The sequence below is a fragment of the Penicillium longicatenatum genome (genome assembly GCF_028827895.1).
Source record: "Penicillium longicatenatum strain IBT 33135 chromosome Unknown contig_2_segment0_segment0, whole genome shotgun sequence".
NCBI classification, from domain to species: Eukaryota; Fungi; Ascomycota; class Eurotiomycetes; order Eurotiales; family Aspergillaceae; genus Penicillium; species Penicillium longicatenatum.
The window spans coordinates 612,692-634,110 of record NW_026643120.1 but is presented as its reverse complement, the minus strand read 5'-3'; the positions used below and the strand labels follow the sequence as shown (position 1 = coordinate 634,110).

General features: G+C 49.6%; 5 protein-coding genes across 5 annotated transcripts; 1 reads left to right on the top strand and 4 right to left on the bottom strand.

The window, feature by feature from the left end:
• Positions 1 to 269: 269 nt before the first annotated feature.
• Positions 270 to 2,017, bottom strand: adB (adenylosuccinate synthase ADE12; the record flags this gene model as incomplete). Its single annotated transcript, XM_057113177.1, has 4 exons — positions 1,824 to 2,017; positions 1,643 to 1,711; positions 1,076 to 1,527; positions 270 to 980 (listed from the first exon to the last, which is right to left on the bottom strand). Exons 1-4 carry the CDS (start codon positions 1,861 to 1,863, stop codon positions 270 to 272), a joined length of 1,272 nt encoding a protein of 423 aa, XP_056973317.1. The 5' UTR covers positions 1,864 to 2,017.
• Positions 2,018 to 2,590: 573 nt separating this feature from the next.
• On the bottom strand, positions 2,591 to 5,620 carry N7484_002756 (uncharacterized protein; the record flags this gene model as incomplete). The annotated part of the gene is made up of 3 exons (XM_057113176.1): positions 2,591 to 4,022; positions 4,083 to 5,460; positions 5,524 to 5,620. The coding sequence occupies 3 exons, from the start codon at positions 5,618 to 5,620 to the stop codon at positions 2,591 to 2,593; spliced, it is 2,907 nt and encodes a 968-aa protein (XP_056973316.1).
• Positions 5,621 to 6,733: 1,113 nt separating this feature from the next.
• N7484_002755 (Zn(II)2Cys6 transcription factor) lies at positions 6,734 to 9,992 on the bottom strand (the record flags this gene model as incomplete). Its single annotated transcript, XM_057113175.1, has 3 exons — positions 6,734 to 7,630; positions 7,695 to 7,747; positions 7,799 to 9,992. 3 exons carry the CDS (start codon positions 9,990 to 9,992, stop codon positions 6,734 to 6,736), a joined length of 3,144 nt encoding a protein of 1,047 aa, XP_056973315.1.
• Positions 9,993 to 11,422: 1,430 nt separating this feature from the next.
• On the bottom strand, positions 11,423 to 13,421 carry N7484_002754 (MFS transporter; the record flags this gene model as incomplete). Its single annotated transcript, XM_057113174.1, has 3 exons — positions 11,423 to 12,212; positions 12,308 to 13,187; positions 13,325 to 13,421. The coding sequence occupies 3 exons, from the start codon at positions 13,419 to 13,421 to the stop codon at positions 11,423 to 11,425; spliced, it is 1,767 nt and encodes a 588-aa protein (XP_056973314.1).
• Positions 13,422 to 19,497: 6,076 nt separating this feature from the next.
• Positions 19,498 to 19,722, top strand: N7484_002753 (uncharacterized protein; the record flags this gene model as incomplete). The annotated part of the gene is made up of 1 exon (XM_057113173.1): positions 19,498 to 19,722. The coding sequence occupies one exon, from the start codon at positions 19,498 to 19,500 to the stop codon at positions 19,720 to 19,722; it is 225 nt and encodes a 74-aa protein (XP_056973313.1).
• Between the last annotated feature and the right edge of the window lie 1,697 nt (positions 19,723 to 21,419).

Below are 21,419 nucleotides of genomic sequence, written 5' to 3'. Positions count from 1 at the left end.
CAGAGCCACGATTAATAGATCTTAAGCCTCCGATAGATTTATTTTGATTATATCAGTTGATTTGGAAGGCTAGCAAGTATGTGCACTGTAGAGGTAGCTTTGGAAACTCAAGTGGGATGAAAGGTATATATAATTCGATCACGTACCCTAACCTTTATACTACCCAACTCAAGTAAAATAACATAAAAGGGAAAATTTCTAAGGCAGGCAGATACTTACAATGAAAAGAAACATAAAAATCATCACAAGTCAAGTCCCCCGTTTTGTTCTTACTCGCGAGCAATCATGTGTTCCCGCGCAGGACCAGTTCCAATCCACTTAATGGGAACACCGCCAATCTCCCGCTCAATGAACTCAATGTAAGCACGAGCATTGGCCGGCAAGTCCTCATACTTCGTAACACCCATAGTGTTGGACTTCCAACCGGGCAAAGTAACATACTCGACCTCGATCTTCTCCACAACATTAGGATCGGCGGGGAACGATCCAGTCGTCCGCTTACCACAAGGCAACTTGTACGCAACACCAACCTTGATCTCATCAAAGTCGTCCAGCACATCAAGCTTGGTAAGGTTAAGAGCGGTGTAGTGGTTGATCGCGTGCGAGTAGCGTGCGAGCACAAGATCCAACCAACCACAGCGGCGCTTGCGGCCAGTGGTTACGCCGAACTCGCGGCCGACAGACTGCAGCTTCTCGCCGTCGGCATTGAGCTGCTCGGAGGGGAAAGGACCCGAGCCGACACGGGTGGTGTAGGCCTTCAGGACACCGATAACGTTCTTGATGCTCTGGGGGTTCAGGGCCAGGGCTTGCACGGCACCGCCGAGGCCGGTAGAGGACGAGGTAACGAAGGGGTAGGTACCGTGGTCAAGGTCCAGCATCAGGGCGTTGGCACCCTCGACTAGGGTGTTGGGGGAGTTCTTGTGCTCCTGCAGGAATTCAAGTTGGTCGACGATGTAGGGCGCAAGCTTGGTGCGGTATTCCTGGCGCAGGTGAGCATATATCGACACAATAACCAAGCCCCACATATGTATATACAATAGCAAGACATGATCGGGCTTCACTGTTTTTCCCATACCTTGAACCGCGCAATCTCCTCCTCAACATCATAAGCCAGGTCGCCGAAACGTGCACGGTAGGAAGTGTCAAGAGTGCGCAGCTTGCGCTCGAAGGTTGCCTCGTCGAGAATCTCACCAACACGCACACCGCGGCGCGCCGCCTTGTCACTGTAGCAGGGACCGATACCTTTACCAGTAGTGCCGACCTTGCGGCCACCGAGACCCTTCTCCTCGAGACCGTCAACGACGGAGTGCAGATCGAAGCAGACGTGCGCACGGTCGGAGACAAAGATGCGCTTGCCAGCGGAAGTAAGACCCTTAGATTCCAAGTGACTGAGCTCCTTGAAGAAGCTGGGGACGTGGAAAACAGTCCCGGCGCCGATGAGGTTAATACATTTGGGCGAAACGAGGCCAGAGGGCAAGATGTGGAAGTCGTAGGTTACGTTCTCGTGAACGATAGTGTGACCGGCGTCTATAGTTTGAAGAATAACAAAGTCAGTTGGTTCAGGGTTGGACCTTTAATGACCTCCGGACTTTTTCTCGTCCAAAGGGCAATTGAAAATTAAACCCGCATAGGTCACACGTACTATGACCACCGGCTGCACGACAGCACAATGTTGCCTGCTGCGACAGCATGTCTGTGATCTTTCCCTTTCCTATTCATCACAAGAAGTTCTGGTTAGTAGGCGTTTCAACATTCGTAATCCACTCGTTCAAGATGTCTTCGGCGGCACTTGACAGCGCGGGGCACAGGCGGGGTTGACACACCTTCATCTCCCCATTGACTTCCAAGAACGATGGACACCATATTTGCTAAACGCGGGGTGTGTTATCAATAAAAAAACAATTGCTGCGCTTCGATTGGCAATTGGCGAACGAAGGGTGGTGCTAGTGGCGGAGAATTAGAGAGGAAGAGAAGTAGGTCCGGCTTCGGCTGGCGGGGCAGGCAATCTGGGTGTTCGGTCAGTTCCGGTGTGTGTTTTTTGCAACAATGCTGGGGCAGACCTGTGTAAGAGATTGTGGAGAATTAGTTAGTGACTCACCGTGCACTTTTGTCTTGAATATTTTCCGATGCGACACGCTAGTCTTGCTGGAATTGACTTTTTCACAATACTGTAGAGTGACTCACTCCCATTGGTATTTTATTTTATTTTCTCGTAATTTCGAATCTGTAAATTACCTGATGTGGTTAGTTTCTCCGTTCCCGGGCTGCTCAATACCGGTCACCTAACTTGAATGTGTACAGTACAGACCCCATCTCTCCCTCTTTATCTAAGTCTACTACACGCTATGAGAGTTTCTGGCCAGGTGGTGGTAATTACCGAGACATCGAAGTCACAGATCTAGCATGACATGCAGTTGACTAGAACAGGAATGCAAGGAACCAGAACTATAATTCATGTAAATAGGTATCTAGGGTATTGTTCATCGAACTTAAACAAAAAACACCATGCCAACATGCCATGCAGAGTCCTCTAACCCAACGCCATTGAAGCCACTGTAGGTAGATATCCAAGTCTCATCATTAATCTTCATCATATAGTAGAGAAAGATACCACTTTCCCACCATTTCGAATCCACTCTCGGAGTCGTCCAAGATCAAGAATGCATTCCCGATGCATCTCACATGCAACCTCCCAATGCTTCCGCACCTGGACATCCTCCTCGATACCGCGCAGGTAAGCGCTGAAGCCTCCCTTGCCACTTCCAGGGATAAGGGTATCATCTACATCGAATGTGTCCGCCGTGCGGGTCTCACTCTTCTCGTCTGCTTCGTCGTCTTCATTGAGCTTGAGGCGACTTGAGTCTCCGACGGCGCTGATCCAATTGGATGAGAGACCTGTCTCGACGGCCTCTTGTCGGGCGTTGAAATGAGACATAATTTTGCGGTTGAAAATGTTCCAATCGTGCATGTAGGTACCCATTTGTGAGACGTAGTATTGCCATTTCTCAAGCGGGAGAACCATTGTTCCCGGGGAAAGGGCGACAGTTTGTGGTGCCCATGGTCGTTTCGGGGGATTGGGCAGTATGAGTTCGCGAGGCCGGATATCACGTTTGGTTGTAGTCTGTTGCTTTGCGCGAGACTCGAACGGTAATGTGGCGTGGACATCATCTAGATTCTCAATACCACCGCTATTAGTGCTGGTGAATGGTGCAGTGTTGCGAAGGTTATCAAGGTCAAACAGTGGAGTGCGTGTCTCTTTTTCTGACGCGCTGCCATCAGTCCTTGGTGGTTGGGCCTTTGCATTTGTAGCAGTGGCCGCTTGAGGGACATGGTTCAGATCCGGATAGCCTGCGTTCTTGGCTCCCCCGACAGGTGTCTTCTTTGCCGCGGATGGTGATTCCACATCGATATCCATAGCTTCCACATCTGGGGCCGCCCAAGACTTTCCATCAACCTCTTCAATATTGGGAACCTCACCAGGGACAGAGGTGCCATTGATCGTTTCCTTCGCCTCATCGGCTTCGGAAGCTACACTTGCAGCCTGCGGAGCACTCCGCACCTTGGTGCCGGCCCTGGACTGTTTCCTAGGGCTCCGGGGTGGAGTGTGTGCCGACTGTCGTTGCTTATCCGACTCCGGAACGTCCCAAGAAAGATTACGTAGCTGCTCAGACCATTGGTCGGCCGAAAACTTGGCCTGTGCAAATGGCGTGGGGGGCTTCTGCGCGGGTTGTTGGGACTCTTCTTCAGGCACACTACCAAATGCATTTAAGCCAGCGGACCCTGTCGAGGGCACTGAATCTGTAGAATCATACTGGGGCTTGGTACGGCCACGGAACTTTGAGTTGGGAGACTTGCGCGCGGCATTCAGCTTCGAAGCTGAAGCGCCAAGGAAATCGAAGCCTTCAATGTGATCTCTCCAGTCTTCAGCAGAAAATTTCTTGTGAAGACTGTTCACATCACTGGTGCTCCGACGTCCAAAGGCTGCAGACGGAGGATTATACGTATTCTGTGCCGAGTCGGTCCTATTTGTGAATGAGTCGGGGATACACTTAAATCAGAAACGAAACCAGCGGCGCACGTACCGAGCAGTGGAGCCTGTGGACTGAGAAGGCTGTTGGGCACGATTGGAGCCTCGAGTGAACGCGGCGCTATCTGAATTATGTCCTTTATTGTCGTCGCTGTCAGCCGTAAGATCTCCAAATCCAGCGACCCTTCGAGGTCTCCGGGGTTCATTGGTTGGCGTGCGCTGGTCCTTATAGCGATGGCCGCCTGACCGGGTAGAAGGTTCCTCACCAGTTCCGGGGCTGGAGTCTGCCTGCCGATAAAAATCCGAGAATTTTTGATGGGGTGGAAGGCGACTCTTGGGGACGGCCTTGGGTTTTCCGTTGCGTTTGGACACTACTTCCTCCCATTCATCCTGCGACTCCAGCGATTCGCCACTTGAGCTGGTGGAAGGGGAAGGTGAGTAGCTGTCTCTCCGTCTGGGCTTTGGGCTGGCACTGTGGTGTCTTCCGTCTGCCTGGGGGTAAACCGGGCTGGGTGGGTTGGTGCGTGTGTTGGGTGATCGGAAGCTTCCTGAAGGTGGGCGCGTACTCGCAGGTTTTGCAAAAGGTGTACTGGAGAAGAAAGTCTTCTCCCCTCCTGTTGACGCATAACCTCTCCTGTTTCTTTCAAATTCTTCAGTAAATTGTGGAGGTTCAGGTGCGGGCGGAGGTTTCTTTGCGGTTGGTGGCGGTACAGAATCAAAATACATGCTGCTCGGCCGCTCACTTCGGTTGTGAGTATAAGCTGAAGTATTTCTTGCTGGAGGCTCATCTCCTCCACCGGCGGTTCCCGGTGCAAATCCTTGCTTCTTCCTACCTGAGTTAGGACTTGTGGTATTCTGCGCCTTGTGAGTTTCTTTGAAATATTCGTAGGCGGATTTTGGTCGCGGTGTCCCGAAGGGCGTGTTCTGCTGCCTTGACGCGCCAGCGGTTGTACTTCCAGCACTCGTACGTCCAGTCTGAGGATCAAAGCCTCGCCAAGATGCTCCTGCAGTAGAACCTCCTCTCATCCCCGAAAAGCCCTTGTACGCGTCGGCCCTCGTTTGCGCATCATCCTGGCCCCGAGTCCATTTTTGCGGGCCCGCACGAGCATGTGCAGAGTATCTCTGGGCACCGGCAGACGCATTCGGTGTTGTCGTGCTGGCATTGGGCCACGGATCGTAAGCCGGTCGTTGATTCTGGGCCCTTGAAGCCTTCGGAGGAGGGGCTGTGGGGGCTTGTGTGGTCTGGGATCGTCGCTGGGTATTCGTCCTCGGAGGACCGTATACCTTACCATATCCTGCACGCAATCGGTCTGTATCATATTTGAGTCGTTGTTGTGGATCACTAAGAATTTCGTGGGCGGCTTGAATAGATTGGAACTTTGCGATAAACTCTTGCTCCCTTCCTGGATTCCTGTCGGGATGGTACTTCAGTGCTGTAAACCTTGGGTCAGTGTCATATTCTTTCTTTATAACATTTCCTCAGCTTCCAAAATTACCTAGCTTCCGGAACTGCTTCTTAATATCTTCAGACTCCGCGCTGGGAGCTAGACCCAAGTCCGCATAGTAATCCCTCCGTACGTCTGCCTTCACCATGTTGATCTCGTTGTTGCGAGTAAATGGGCTGAGCAGAACCAAAGGTACATAATCGGGGTTTCGTTTAACACTCGGAGGATCCCATGCATGACCAGTCTAGGGCGTTGTTTCAAGTGTGCTGGTACAGCTTATGGAATATACCGGTGATGACGGAAAGTTGTCGTTGAGACAGAACGAATGCCGAAAGGGAGATTGAAGGCTTCGCAGGTACAACGTTTATGAGAGGCTAGGCAGTGACCTGAAAGAACGAAGGTGGTTGTCGGCGGAGTCGGTTGCCTGCAGGATCCGCTACGATAGGGCTGATCAGATCTTGATCTGGCTGAGACAAGTAGGGGTGGTAAATTCGCGGTCGTGGCCAACAGGCACAACAGTGTTCCTCGATCGTAGGATATGGAGGCTGTGAGGTGAGACCGAAGAAAGGGACAGTTGAATCCGAGGGGGCTGAGGGACCCTTGAAATCCAGTGGGCACCTGATGAGGCAGTTAAGGTCAGGCAGTTAAGGTCCAAGCGTCAGATCGCGCCGAGTGGGTGAAGCAGCCAATGCGAACCAAGCCCGTCGGTGCACTGCCGTCAGCAAATGGGGCTGCGTTGAGCTGAGTTGGCGCTGGGGAAGAAAAAAAAAAGCGGGCTTGTGTTTGTTTTTGCCGCGGGATGTTTTGTTGCTGCCCAAGGCATTCGATCTAGGCCACCGACATACTATACCTATACTTCCAGTACAGTGAACCACCACTTTTCACCAGGTGGAAGACTTGAATTAACAATAGGTATATCCGAGTCAGTTATGTAGATTCAAGTATATGGTATATGGAAAAATAATATATAATGTATAATATATGGTATCCCAAACTCAAACACGCAGCAAAACGGCCGAATTGTCAACGCACCCTTGTTCCCGCAAACCAATCCTTGTTCCCATTACCTTGTGACTTTCCAATTCCCAAATAAGAGTAGCTATTGGTGGATGAGGTAGGGGAGGAGGTTAACAGAGTGAATCAGTCAAAAGGGAATGTTCACCCAATGAGTGAAGAGAGGGAAATATAGATCGAGAAGTGAAAAACACCAAGAAAACTCAGCCGAGGTATAGAAGGGAAGGAAAAGAGCTAGAGTCAACCCTCAAACATCACCGCCAGATGCGCCGGGCCCAGAGCCACCAAAGAAATAACCCTCCAAAAGATCATAGTTCGGATTCTCGCTCCAATCATGCTGGAAATCCATTGCCATGCCAAAACCGAGGTCAATACCCACGTTCTGGCCGAGATTAGGCCCAAGTGGAGGCACATTAGCCATATTATAATCGCCATTGGGATCCGCCTCATGAGCTTGGCTATCTGGATCTCCAGATCTAAAGTCTAAGAAATCAAGACTGATGCCGGTTTGACCTTCTTGATCTGCGGACGAAACAGCATGAGATCCATTTGCAGTATTTGGTGCCACACTGCCAGGGGAACCACTTGGTTGTGGAGAGGTGGGGTAGTAGAATTGCTGAGGGGGTTGTGGAGATCCGGGGTTCTCATACTTGAGATAGTACTCCATGGATGGGGTGCGCTGCACAAACGGTCGGGAGGGACCCTCGGCGGCTAGTCCGGGCATCATTGATTCCCCATGTTCCGAACGGATAGGGTAGGGGTGACCTGCCAGATTGTCTGCACGCGAGCGATCGGAGAGAGGTGTGTTGTCGTTGAAAAGATCGGCCAGGTTCATGTCGAATTTTGGCACGGGTCGCGCTGAGCGGGTTTGGGGTGGTCGGCGGGCTTGGTTTTGATTTAGTCGTCTGGGATCAAATACTTGGCGCCGGCCCTGGTGAAGAGATCCAGGAGCATGTGAGGCTGTGTGTACGCGGGTCATATCAACCTGGGAGCCGAATCCGGTGGTGGACAAGCACATCTGAACGGTGGCTTTGCTCATACGCTCGAATGCATCACGACAAGCTTCCGCTGGGGGACACTTGTGCATCAGATCACCGAGGACGGATGTCGCGGCGAGGACAGTGAAGTCTACCTCATCGAGAGACTAGAAGCAAGACCTGTTAGCATCTAGCATCAAACATTACGTGGGGGCTTGAAGAGCGACATACCAGTCGGCTGCGAACCAGCGGCGAATACCATATAGCATATAAGAAGGAGATTCCTGGATTAAATTAATTATGCACCGAATTGGAATCAAACAAGTAACACATACCAGCCATGAAAATGTGATGAGTAGCCAGATAGGTGTAATTCACAAGCCTCACTCGGTGCAACTGTCGATATATGCGAATGACCTTCTGGCCTGCCTCGGCTACATTCAGATAAACGTGATCCTCTTCATCGCCATCATCTGGATTCGAGAAAGACGGGCTAGACACATCATCAGCTGGGGTCAGTTCCCCAGCTAACTCGGCAGGCACGGTCAAGCTCTGCTGGTATAACAAGATGATAGCTTGCCAGTAGTTCAGCTCCAGAAGTTCAATAGAAAATCGAACACCCGTATCAGGACGTGTCGGGGCACTCTCATGCCATTCGACAAGACGGCGGTGCACATCATGGCGCCACGAGCGGAAAGAATCAAACCCTTGAAGGAATGGAGAGGTCAGTTCAGCATGAGGGAGAATGATCGCGCTATCTGTTGCACGCCTTCGAACAGCACGCGCTTGCTGGTATTGTAGAACGTCGTGGATCTCGGATTGAAGGAGGCGGAGTTTGAAGTAGTGGAATGCGACGTGCTTATATGTTGGAGCACCGTCGGGGGGAGTCAAAAGACCAGACTTGGTGATGTATTGGTCGTCCATCATGGACGGAAATTCCGTGCTAATGGCCTGGTCGCTGATACCGAATGGCCGTCCGACACATGTTGCTACCAGACGGTCGAAACTGTAAACACACCACCATAGACGGCGTCGCAAATCGCGTACCCATTCTCGTCGTCCCCGTTCACGAGCGTCAATGCGTGATTGGATCTGGTTCCCATCTTTTGTGGTCTCGAGACCTACGCCGTCCTCGTAGTGTAGACCTAGGTCAACTGCTAAGCGCATCGCGACACCGACGATGTACCAGAGACCCGGTGCAACTGGGCGCAATAGCGCAAAGCTAGCCAGCAGAAGAACTGCTTGTAGCTCCTCTAGTCCGCCAAAGCCCTCGCTTGACGATGACCCTAGGAACGATTCCAAGTGTACAATGGCAGACGCATGATATTCTTCGGGTTGATACTGATGGCTCGAAAGTCTCGGTCTTTTAGTCGTGGAGGATGCTCGATCCCGACCCGCACTATTTTCTTCTTCTGAGTTTTGCGGCTTGTCTTCGAAGATAATTCCAGCACCAATGGCAAACACAATATTGAGGATATAAAGAGCTCGTGGAGACCGATTCTTCTCTTCAAGTTGGTATGTGCGATCCAAAAGCTCCATAAAGTCTCCACGATGCATGATTGGCATTTGCGGGTTGGCATGCTCAAAGTACAAATCGACCAGTCGTTCTGCAAGCTCACGGTCCGGAAAAGCCGCCCGCTTCATCATCGGACGCGTTTGCAATCCAAAGAACGAATCCCGCATCGTGCCGGCCCCAGGACCAGCCGCGGCCGTTTGAGGTAGTCGCTCGCTGGTGCGAATTGGAGCCCGCTCGGGCATGTTCCCAGGGAGCGAGCTTCGCACTGCAGCAAAGACAACTCTAGCGAAAGAGATTCCAGAGGTTGAACCAAGATACCGTGGATCGGACGTTCCTTGCACGGATACCATGCCAATATTCGATACCAAATTATGTATCCTCCAGTTCTCTTGATTTGCAGTGTCTTGGTCTCTATCTGCAAGATCTCCCTCTACTCTCTGCTCGGACCGATCGCTCTCTTCCTTGGCCCTTGTATTCTTCCAATGTGCCTTATCCGCGCTGTCGCCCGGTTGTCCATTATGGGCGGAAGTGGATTGCGGCGCATCGCCCTCATTCTCGGTTTTGACTGCTTCGTCTTCGTCGAAGGCGACAGCCTTCTTGAAATTGATATTATGATCTAGCAGTTGCTTTTCTAGATAGGCGACCCGGGTCTCAAGAAAATATACGTAGCTGCGCGGGATCTCGCGCTTAGTGATGGGGTCGTATCCGACGCAGCGGACGCCGGCTTTTTCGCAGGACTGACACCTCGGCAGGCGCTGGTCGCAGCGATTCTTTCGTAGACGACATCGATTACAGGCGGAGACGTTGCGGAAGGATGAGGACGAGGACGAAGCGACGGTAGTTGTCGAATGCGCAGGTGATGTGGACGGAACGGCTGTGGTTGGGGCGGAGGGGTTTTGAGCGTCACGCGAGGAATTCGAAGCGGGGTCGCGTTGGGTGGGCGGTGTTTCAGAAGGATGAGGTCTCTTCTTCCCCGAAGAGACCGGGGATGGCGGGGAAGGGGCGTTAGGCATTGTTAGAAACGAATGGCGAGAGCCGCAGACCTGCGATCATCTCTTGATGGTGGAGTTCTGCGGAGATAGCGGTCGGGAACAGCGGTTTGAGTCCCCGGACCGGATCAACATTCATGATAGATCGGGGGTGATTCGGGGGCACTTGTCGGCTTCGGACAGAGAGAGGTTTGTGATCCAGAACACAGGGAAAGAGGCTCGCGCTACAGGGATGGAAACAAGCTGGTTACCAGTTTGGACTCTCCGCGGCGCAAGTTCATGCGACGGAGATAGATTAACCTCCGAATGATTGGATGGGGTGAAATAAGCGGTAGAAGGATTGGAAATCACGATCGCTAGTTACAGTTGCCCCAGATCGAGATCGTCACGGAAGCCACAAAGCATGAGCAGGAATTATGGAGGAGAAAGAGCGTAGGATTACACGTTGATAGGGTTGTGGTGGAGTTCGGGTAGAAGAAATTAGGTTACCTTTTCCATTGAGTTGCCCTCGGGAATGGAAACCAAACGACCTCGCTTCTCGCAAGAGTCGTGGTTAAGAGATATCTTGATAGAAATGGGAAGGTCACAGCGACCCTATCGTCAGCCCATCAAGATCTGATCTCCACACGGCAATTGGCCACGCGCGAATACCGCCAGAACATCTGTGCAGGTCGGCGGAGACATCTGCCAAGTGGAGTCCGGGATACGTGAGCTATCATTGGTGGACGCGAGATTTGACAGCAAAAGATGGAGACTGGGGGAGATGAGGAAGGTCCCAAAGTTGGGGGAATGTAAAGTCTTTTATAAAGAACCAACCTGTGGGTATCATCTGATCCACCTGCATTGAACACCTGCAGGGTTCATACTACGCATGTAGTGGATCTTCTTGGCTTACACGGAAGAGAAATTACTTTGCGATTTAGTCCTCGGCAATGTGACAAGTGGAGACCGGAAACACGCAAGGTAGTAGCAGGTCCATGACGTTCATCGATTGATGTCTGTAACCGAGTTCTATTGCAGAGGATTGATCCTCGACATGAAGAAATGATAAATGTAAAGACAAATCGCAAATCATAGAAAGCTCCCCCAGATGCATGAGTATCATCGTGATATAGCCCACCGGTAAAATGCCCCCAAAGAATAAGGAAAAGACAAGGCAGAAAATGAGAATGAGAAGGAAAATCAGAAAAGGATCAGAAGTGACCCAAGTTACACGCTTTTTTTCATCTTGTGCAATGCATCCACTCTATATTGCGCCGGTATCCCAAGGTCTCAAGCGAAAGTAGAAAATGCAAAACGTCATGAGGGATGGGTCAGGTATCGTGGCTAAGATCAAAAGAAGAATCAAAAAATAAGGACCCCGAGCGGAGAACTACCGTAAAGAGTTGTTGTCCTTTCCAGAAGGACATGAGAATTGAAAAGAGGAACGGTTGGCAAAATAAAGCTCAACCCACTTATGAGCGAGGGGTGGGAGTCGTTTCTGATTCCGGATGAGACAAGTCAATGGCATTCAGGTCAAGGTTGGAGATGTCGTATTCCTGGTCAATGCTGGAACGCAGGGACAGCAGTCGCTGTTCCTCCTCCTCGATGGAGCACTCAGACATCGCCTCATGCTTCAACTCCGCCTCACTGACTTCAGGCTCCCGAGTTTTGAAGCGCTCAGGCTCATCTGACTCTTCCATCCAGAAGCTCTGAATGGCCCCGATCAGACAGACCAGTCCGCAGGCCCACCAGGCCAGTACTGAGTATCCACTCTCAAGACCCTTGGAGTGAAGCAGACCAGTGAGTGTTGGACCAAAAGCTCGGCTCAGGCTTGCGGTAGAAGCCGCCGCGCCGTTGATGGTACCCAAAACCTTCGAGGAGGGAGCGGCATTGGCCAGCAGAATGGCGGTGGCGGGAAAAGCGATGACATGCAGAGTAATCTTGCTGATGAGAGCGACGTAGACGGCTGGCATCTGGAGTTTAGCCGGGAGAAGGATGAGGTAGGGCACAGTCAGATAGATCGCTGGCCATGCCAGCAAGACAAAGCGAAAAGTACGCAGGGTGCCAAATTGTTTGACGACGAATGGGAAGAGCCAGAGCTGGGCGATCATCGAATAGACACCCTGGACAGCTAGCATGAAGCCAATTGTCTTAGTTGGCAGGCCCAAGCCACCTGTGAATTGAAGCGGCAAAGCGACCCGGTCGTCCGATTTGGGTGTACTGAGAAAGACAGGCATCAACTGATCAAATGACACACTGTGGCTGCAGGGGAGAAATAGAAGGGTCAGCATTGCACAATTTCAAACAAAGGCAAAACCTCGGTAAATCCAAGTATGTGGCGCAGGGTGCCAACTCACTATGCCAGAATGCCGTAAGCGATGATGGTGAGGATGACTTGTCGGCTGAACACTTTGAGTGCGGGGGTCTTCTGTCCCTCCAGGTCGCATTCCGTTGATCGGACGTCACTCACGGGGCGAAGACAAGGCGATGATTCGGCACTTTCATACTCAGGCGGTACATCACCATAAACGAAGTACTTTGTTTCTTCAACGTCGGAATCCTCAGGAAGCTGCACCCGTGAACGCCAGCATTGGCTGATGAGCCAGTGGCCCAACTCACGGCCGAAGTCCCGGCGGTGCTTTATCTCCGGGTGTGTCTCCTCCAAAAACAAGAAACCGATAATGATGCCGCAAATCAGCACGACGATACAGACCAGGTTGGGCAGCAGGAACGGGAAGCGGTCGAAGAGCGTGTTACGCTGAAACAGGCCCGGGTAGTTGTCGCAAGGTTGGGCCAAAGCACCGCCCATAGCCGGGCCAATGATTGATCCCAGACACCACATGAAGGGCATGATAGAATATGCCCGCGGCTGGTGCTCTTTGACCGTCACAATCTCTGCGACGGTGGTTTGGAGGACACCGATATTACCATTCAACAAGCCGCCCAGGGCGCGCGCGATCATCGCTGTCGCTAGGTTGGGCGCAAATCCAAATGCCACCATGCTCATTGCTGTGCCAATCAACCCCATGATGAGCACGGGCTTGCGGCCGATGCGATCACTCATACGGCCCCAGAACATGCCTGCTGAGAATTCCGCGAAAGTGAAGGCCGATGTGATCATGCCGGCGTAAAGCGCGATCTTTTGGTCATTCTCGGTCACATGGAATGATTCCACCATGTGGTACACGTACGGGAAAATCGACATGAACGCAATTGGTTCACAAATACGAACAAGTGCTGGAAAGACATGACGGTTAGTTCCTATTTTCGGAACCTTTTCGAAGGTTTGATTTTGGTGTTCTCCATGTATAGATTTGTATCTATATGGATTCTGACAAACCACATAGTTCGCGCGCAGCAAAAGTACCACTTACCTAGAACAAACAATTGCCGAGCTGGAAATGCAGACCAATCCTCACCGCTGCCATTGCGTTGGCGCCGGCCTTGTAGACAAGCTGGTCGTCGGAACATTGTGTCGGTGATGTAAATGTGTGATAGAGAAAAAAAGGTTCGAATCCCTTTGAAGGAGGATCAAATATCAAACCGTAGGGACAAACAAAAAGGCCCCGCTTCCAGATAATCGAGTAGGAAGCAATCCGAGAAATGGAGGGGAAAAAAGTACCAGACGGTGCTTTTGATTCCCCCTTTTAGTTACCCCAGGTTAATGCGTCAGAGTTCGAAAGGGAGAGAATGCAATTGGCGTGTGCAGCTGATTTGTTCGGAGCAAGGAGCGGTGTCGTTGTTTTAGGGCTTCAGCATTGCTACCCCCTTGGGAAATGAAATCGTAAACTCCGATAAGGCGAGATGGAAGATCTTCAAGATCCTTGAGACACCTGCAAGGAAGTTTTGACACAATATCGAGTGGGAACAAAGAGAAGCGGCGGCGGAGGATTTTTATTCAAATAATGGCGGGTCCAAGGATGCTTTGATCAGGTAATATTTTTTTTCTTATGTTGTTCCTTGGTTGGACGAGATTGAAATCGTATAACGAGACTTGGTTCACAAAACAACTTTTAGAAAATTGGAACTTTGGGATCTTGGAAAGATCGACGACGAAGTTGGAGGTTGGAGAGAGGAGGAGAGTATCAAGAATGGGGAAGGGATCTATGAGGAATCTCGAAACCGGTTAAGTTTCAGATGGGGAGGGAGCAGTAATTGCGATGAACAGAAGAAAGGGACATTCCATGGAGGGGAAAGGGGATATTATATTATAATCGCCACGGGTGTCGACAGTGGATAGCTCCATCTATAGAAGATATGATCAGGCGCCAAAACTAAAAAAAACGTCAACCGTTCAACATCGGGAATTTCGGTTACAGCTGTGCAGATGCAAACATGTTCCAATAAAGGGAAAACCCCCCTCAAAAAAAAATCTAAATTCTGAATGTTAAAATCCAAATTTGAAAATCAATTTTCGATTTTTCAAAGATTAAATCCATCGGTGTGGGTCGTTTATTATTCCATCCCATTTTACCTGTGTAATTCACAAGGGCGGATCGTGACCCTCCGACTGGGGGATTTAGCCAGTAATATGTGATCTGTTCCGTATGGACCGAAGATGATTATTTTAAATTCAATTTAAAAACGACATGAGAGCCCAAAAGGCTAAAAAGGGGAAGGGAGCGGAAAGGCGGAAGAGACACCTTAACGGAGGCAAGGGAAGGGAGAGGGAAAAGGAATAATTCAAAAAAAAAACATCCAAAAAAGAAGAAGTGGAGTCAATAACCGTCATCGTCATCCATTTTGCCCTTCAACCTTCTTCCGGCCAATGGTGAAGCTTCCGGCAAAGGCATTTGGGAGGATTGTCATAGATTCCCATAGGTCTCATAGCTGTTGACACTAAGGAAAACAAGGAAATCAAAAAGGGCGGTAACAAATCAAGTCAAAATTACAGATACCGTATCCCGTATGGCCCTGACCCCGGGGAACAGCAGGCGATTCCTTAGTGTCGCCTGAAAGGGCGCTAAGAAGATTCTCCAGTCAAGCAAGGATGATCGGCTTACCAGATTTTTTTCTTTAACTCCCGGAAATGTGGTTTTAGTGCGAATTAGTGAGATGATAGATCTCACTTTCTGTTGCCGGCCTGCGCCTCCCCGAGACCCGGTTGAACTCTGTACAGATCGAATACATAAACATTTAAACAAATCAATAGTGAGAAAAAAATAAAGATAAAAACAAAAATTAAAAATTAAAAAAACAAGAGAAACAAGGATTCCCTCTCATGCCATATTTTAAACTACGTCGTACAAAACATAGTCATTGAGATTCGTGATGTCAACTTTTGCATGACAGCGTAAGGCGAAAAAAGATTAAAAATTTAAATTAAAACCAAATCAAAAAGATCCCCCGATCCACCAGTGTCGCGGAATTATGAGCAAAAGTACCCAGCCGCTTTCCCACATACTTGGGACAAGCCATAGCTGGAAAAGACGGGAGATGAGCTGAACTCTGATTCTCGGGACCAAAGGATCGCCTTCCCCGACGTTCTTGCTCCATAGTGATTTCTTTGTCATTGCGGAATGGAGGGTTGGTGGATCCGAACCGAGCTGCTCTTTGTTCTTTTCCCTGCATTGCGAAGCATAAACAATCAATCACAAACAATGGGCAAATTCGTGTCTCGCATTGATTCGATCGTGAAGTCAATCTGAATGATAACATAAGCTGTAAGAGAATCTACTGCCGGTCGCCATTATTAATAGTTAATATGACTTTGAAATCTTCGAAACAGGAAATCCTTAGAGATGCGGTGTACTCTGCCAATTCAACCAATGGTAGTAGATTGACTCCAGGTTTGTTTCCTCTGACGTGCCGTTTGCTCGGTATCTGACACCCGTTATGTCTATCATCCAGACTATTGGTATAAAGTAGGCGCAGAGTGTTTTATCCGCGGCTCTAGGTCGGCTAGCGTGTCTGATGTTTCCGGTGTGCCTAGGTTTCGACTAATCAGATCCTATTCCGGAAGACTTCCAGAGTCATCAGGATCAATGTGCCTGAAATTTGGGGAATGTGCAACACTAAAAAGGGGGGAACTATTGATTTTGGTTCCTTGTTCATCATAGTGGACCGTCAACGGGGCGATCGTCCTGTCAAGTAATTCGAATACCAGTATTGATGATTTTTGGTCTTCGAGAACAAACAATCAGCTGAGCTTGTTCATCGAATTCACCGACACTCTGGCTTGGGACCCGCTTTGGGGCGATCGCCACAAAAGGGATTCTTAATCGAAATTCTCCGTTACTCCGCAATCACGAATTGTATCTTGTGGCAATATATGATACCAGTTCCACTAAGGATAGTGTTCCACGTTATCCCTTTGTTCCGGTTGTGTGTCATGTTAGGCCGCTACTAAAGGCTACAGATATTCAGATTTGATGTTCCTGCGAGCCTATCCAAAAGTCGGTAAAGTGCCGACCCAGCAGAAGGGGCCAACGGAGCGGGGACCCAAGGGGCTGGAAAACTTTCTTCTTAGTGGGACCATTATTGTATCACTTTGTAATAGGTACAATACCTAGTGTTTCCCATGTACGACAGAAAGTGGACATGCAGTTCCTAGCCCCGCGAGCCCAAAGGCGGGGCATCCAGAAAGCCGGTGAGAGACCCAGAAAAGGAAAGGAAGATATATGGAGAGAGGGGAAATAATTATGGGTCTCCACGACGTCATCGTACTTGGGTAAACAACTATGAAACTAGGGAGCCTCTTCAAGAAAGCGGTGGAATGACTATGAAGAAGATCCCGATTCACCGTGTTTAAGATCTTGAAGTTGAATGGCTGAATCTACAAGTCGAAGGATCGACCACGAGTCATACAGCTTGCAGCAGAGGCCCAAGTCCTTTGAAGCAAACAAGAATGATATCTCCGGGAGGAAATCCATGCAATTAGACTCGAGGGGCGACGAGGACACCAATCAAACAAAGAAAGGTGCTTAGCTGTACATGTACAGGGCTTGTCGGGCAGGAAGCGTTTACATTTTGACAAATCCTCTGCACGAAATGCATAGACATGCGGGGGGGTTATTCTCGGCTTGAAGGTTTCATTGACAGCATGGGGGAAAATGTAGCGGTGACGAGAGTGCCATTCGTCAAAGCATCATCACGCGACAAGTGGCTCCATATCGTGTCTGCCTCGATTACCATTCGGACTGTTCGGATCAAGGTAAGATGGCGCAACGGGCGGTTGCGGACTGAATTTTTTGGGCTTTTATTTTATTCTACTATCCATTTGCTTTTTCTTTTTTTTTCAAGCCGTTTCATTTTGTGATCTGTGCTCTTTGATGTTTTTCAGGCTGAAAAAAACAAATAATACAACGTTCTCGGATCCCAACTCCGGTCGATCGAAGCAATGAGCTTGATTTCCTTAAGTCCTGCAGCAGAGTAATCCCTGAGCGGGGCCAGGAAGACCCTAGTCAAAACCTCCGATCAACTTCCCGAGGGACGCAAGCCGACGGCGGTGAAGTGCTTGGCTGCAGCTTAATGCTTTGTGTATACATCGCGCCTATGGCATTGACGACACGTTCACCTCAGCGCTTGCTCCCCGAGGCTGTCCATTCCTCCTAAGCCTATGAGATTAGGTCACGGCTGCCCGCTCATTTGCGTCTGCACCGCCGGTAGCCGGGGGGAAATTTCTACGAACATTCTGGCCGATCATTTCGAATCGAACTGGAAATGCAGCTGTAGCCAAGATTGATATTTTGACCTCAGCGATTCATTGTTGCCCAAGCAGGAGTCACAAAAGACGGTGAGTACAGGTCATCTACACCGCGCAGGCAACGTCGACGCAAAAAACAATCCTGAGTGATTCTTGAAGACGTGTCCTCGTCATGTCTCCCTTCAATGTCTTGAAAGTATACGAGCCATCCGACCCTCCCCCTTGTTGAAATTCACTCTAAGAAGAAGATGTACGCTTGTGGCATTTGTCAGATTGGGTATGCTCCTAGCATCATCATCATCGTGCTCCCGAAAATCATCCCCGATCATCTACATTCTTCATGATGTAGGAGTACCCTTCATTCCAATGTTCATCTTGATTACCTCATATTGCCCTCGTTTCTATGTACGTTGGCTCTTCTCCAAGGTTTTGAGTCTGCGAGCAAGGGGGGCCAAGCACACGCTTACCCGCAACAGCCACAGGAAATATTTGAACAGCCACGATCGCGATGATCACGGAAACCTTTTACGAGGCTTACGAATGGACCGGGTTTTGCCAATGGCGCCTAGATCAGTTTCGATCTTAAAGATCGGGGCTTGGGATCGACGCTCAGCGCAGATGTCGTGCCAGGTTGTCGGGTTTCTGACAGCTATGATACTGGGGGCCGGAACCCGGTCCACAGAATTCGTGTAAGCAAAAGCGGCATCGCCTTCCATGAGAATGTAAGGCACATATCAGTTTTTTCTTTTTGGGAATTTCATTCAGAGAATACTGCGCTCAGGCTTTTTTTTTTTTTGGGCCCCCATACCACCAAGCGAAAGATAAAAACAAAGTTGGAAAAAAACTCAATTGTGATGTATCAACTTCCCCAAGAGACCGAGAGATTTTCATTTTTCTTTTTGTTTTTTTCAGTTTTTTCTTTTCTAATTCACATTCCAACACGACGTTGGGACAGTGCAGGAAAGGAGTTTGCAGTGGGAAATCACAATCCAAGAAGGTTACCTACAGACTTCATATCCCTAAGAAAAAGTGAGATACTGAAACTATGAGGTAATGTAGATCATGACACCGACTCCTTGGTTTTCAGGCGATCGAGATCCCCGATACGGGATGCAGCCCAAACGCCAAGTTGACTATTGGTGTAGTCTAGACTTTCCATCACGACAATGCCGCCATTTGCGATGTGTTCATTACACGTAACTTCCCGTGCTTCCCGATCGATCGCGAAGGTCGAACTTTATTGCGCAAAGTTCTGTGCCATGCCCAAGCCTATTCAGCCGAGAGAGGATCTAGGTATCTCTTTCAAATACGGGTTACACTGCGGGGGCGAGCGAGATCCAGATTGCTTTTTCCTAAGCTTAGCTGGTCTCGACCCCATGGTGGATCAATTGACAGGTTGAGTACCGAGTATCACTTCAAATACCGATCTAGACTCTAGAGGTTGAGGGGCCCAGGACTTACAGTAGTGCTGACAGGTACTTTGCAGTGACCAAAGTACTATCATTACTTGGTGGTACAAAACCTTCTAGTTCACCGATACGAAGTGGAAACGTCCAGTATTTTATTCTCACTTGAACTACACGACTTTCCATGGTTCTTTGAATTTCCATCCGATCACATTCTGACTTCCATCGCCGAGGCTGTTTCGATTGCGGGTTCTCAGCTATAAGCGATATGTTTTAGTGTACGGAGTACCACGCACCAAACAAAATTTCCTCCACTTGGTTCGGGAATTCGATATATACATCCGCGGACCAATCATGTATTCGGATCGCCTTCGACACTCCTTTGTCCAGTGGATGGGGCCCCAATTTTCTTTCTTTTGCCCCTCCGGAGCCGCCAGGGGAAAACGGGAAAAACCAAAGAAGCCATGGAACCAAGTCAATCTAAACATACTCCACAATGACCGAATGCTGTCCTCCGTACCCGTTACCGCTTTACCTTCGCCAACTCCGTTTCACCCGGTCTCTTTGTCACATCCCCCCGACCAACGGGAATCCCTCTACAAGTCCTCCGTTCCACCAGTGGCGACACAAGCCCCATCGGAATGCAGGATCCGGTGCCGCGGTGATGGGTAAGAAAACCCAGTCTGTCAATTGGTGGCGGAAGTCATTGCCCTTGCTATGATTATCGCACTATTGACCCCCGCTCTGGTCATGTGAGTGTCCTTTTGTTTGTACTTTCATTGAGATCCACACCCTTGCGCCTTGTGTTCGCCACTGGATTTACGGCCTTTATTTTTTTTTCCCCTTTGAAGATCTACCTTCCCCACCATGATACGTATACGGATACAGGTACACTGGACTTTGGGTTTCGATTTCCTTGGCTTTGCATCTCAGGGGTTCGCTCCCGGTGGATACCTCTGCCGCGCCGCCTGGCTTTCCTGTACTTTGTCCTTCCCGGGAGTTGACACGTACTTTGGACCTTCGTACTTTGTGCTTTGTGCTTATTTCCGACTCGGCCTTTCCGTGCGGGGCGTTGGCATTCTGGGTGAAATAGGCTCGTTGGATGCATCCAATTGCCCCTGCAGTGATTGTTGATCAGCTTTGTGCTACACGTACGATTTTTTTTTCTTTTTTGGCCCCCGGGGCCAAACAATTCAGCTTGGATGTATAACTCGAGTCTGATTGCTGGCCAGGGACAAGCTGCTTATGATCGATGACGAATGCACTAACTTGATTCGAAGAATCCCTGCACCGGAGGATTCGAAGCAGGGCTTTACAGTATCCTTAGCGATGTATCGTACAGTACTCCGTATAGTAGCCAGGCATACCAAATTTGGCACTATTCGATTAGTTCGGTGCTCCCGGTTCTTGTTCTTGGTTCTAGACACCATTGATATATTGGCTAATTGCAAACAAAGGGACACTCACTCGGTGCCCCCTTTTTTAAGATTTACTGCACTGTGTTTTTTGGTGCAGCGAATAGACTGAGGATGACCATTCTACATTCGCAGATGATCTGGGCTCGACCAAATGCATGTCATAGCCGCGGTCGGTTCGATTGACGTCTAATCTACAGCTTGTTATGCATATGGAATTGAAATTATTGGACCCCAGACTCGACAGAAGTACATGCTAAAAATCTACTGTAAGATGCATTCCCGTACTTTTGTCCTGGGATAATTGCCCTGTGATCATCTCAGAGCCTAGATGTGACAGCTTATCCAAAGACCAGGATTTCATAACCAATCACTGCAGAAACTGGGAATTCCACGAGATGAGGTTGTTGCACTGTCTCTGCGACCTTGCTCAAATGAATTCCAAATCACCGCATTTCTTGATACATTGAATTCTCCTTACCCCAGTCCCTGCTGCATACCATACGATCGAGGTTCCGATTCCTGTATTCGTCACCGGATGCATGTCCCGTCAATCACCGATCTTGGTGTCTGTGCATTACCCGTCGCATTAGTCCCGAGCCTGACTTTGATGATCACCGATCCGGTCAAGTATGTATCTTGACCTGCGATTCATATCCTTGGTGGAAAAGACGCCGAACAACTTCAAGCAACGGGTACGTACATATACCCTCAGGGTACTTTGTATGTCCAAGCTTTCATTCCACCAGTCTCCCCCATTTCAATAGGTACACAAAATTCGCATACGCGCCGCACCTCAGCGGCTGCCGTTTAACCGACCATCCCAGCTCCATGACAGCTCCAAAATTGAGAACAAGCAGGGGTAATCCTGTTTTCAATGTGCTCAACTCCACCGACCGGGATCATGCCAAGGGGATGCTCGTTTTCGAGAAAGATATCGTAGTAAACAGGGATCTGAATGGTTGGGCCCGTCCCATCCTTGTAAGTGCGAGTGTAAGCCCAC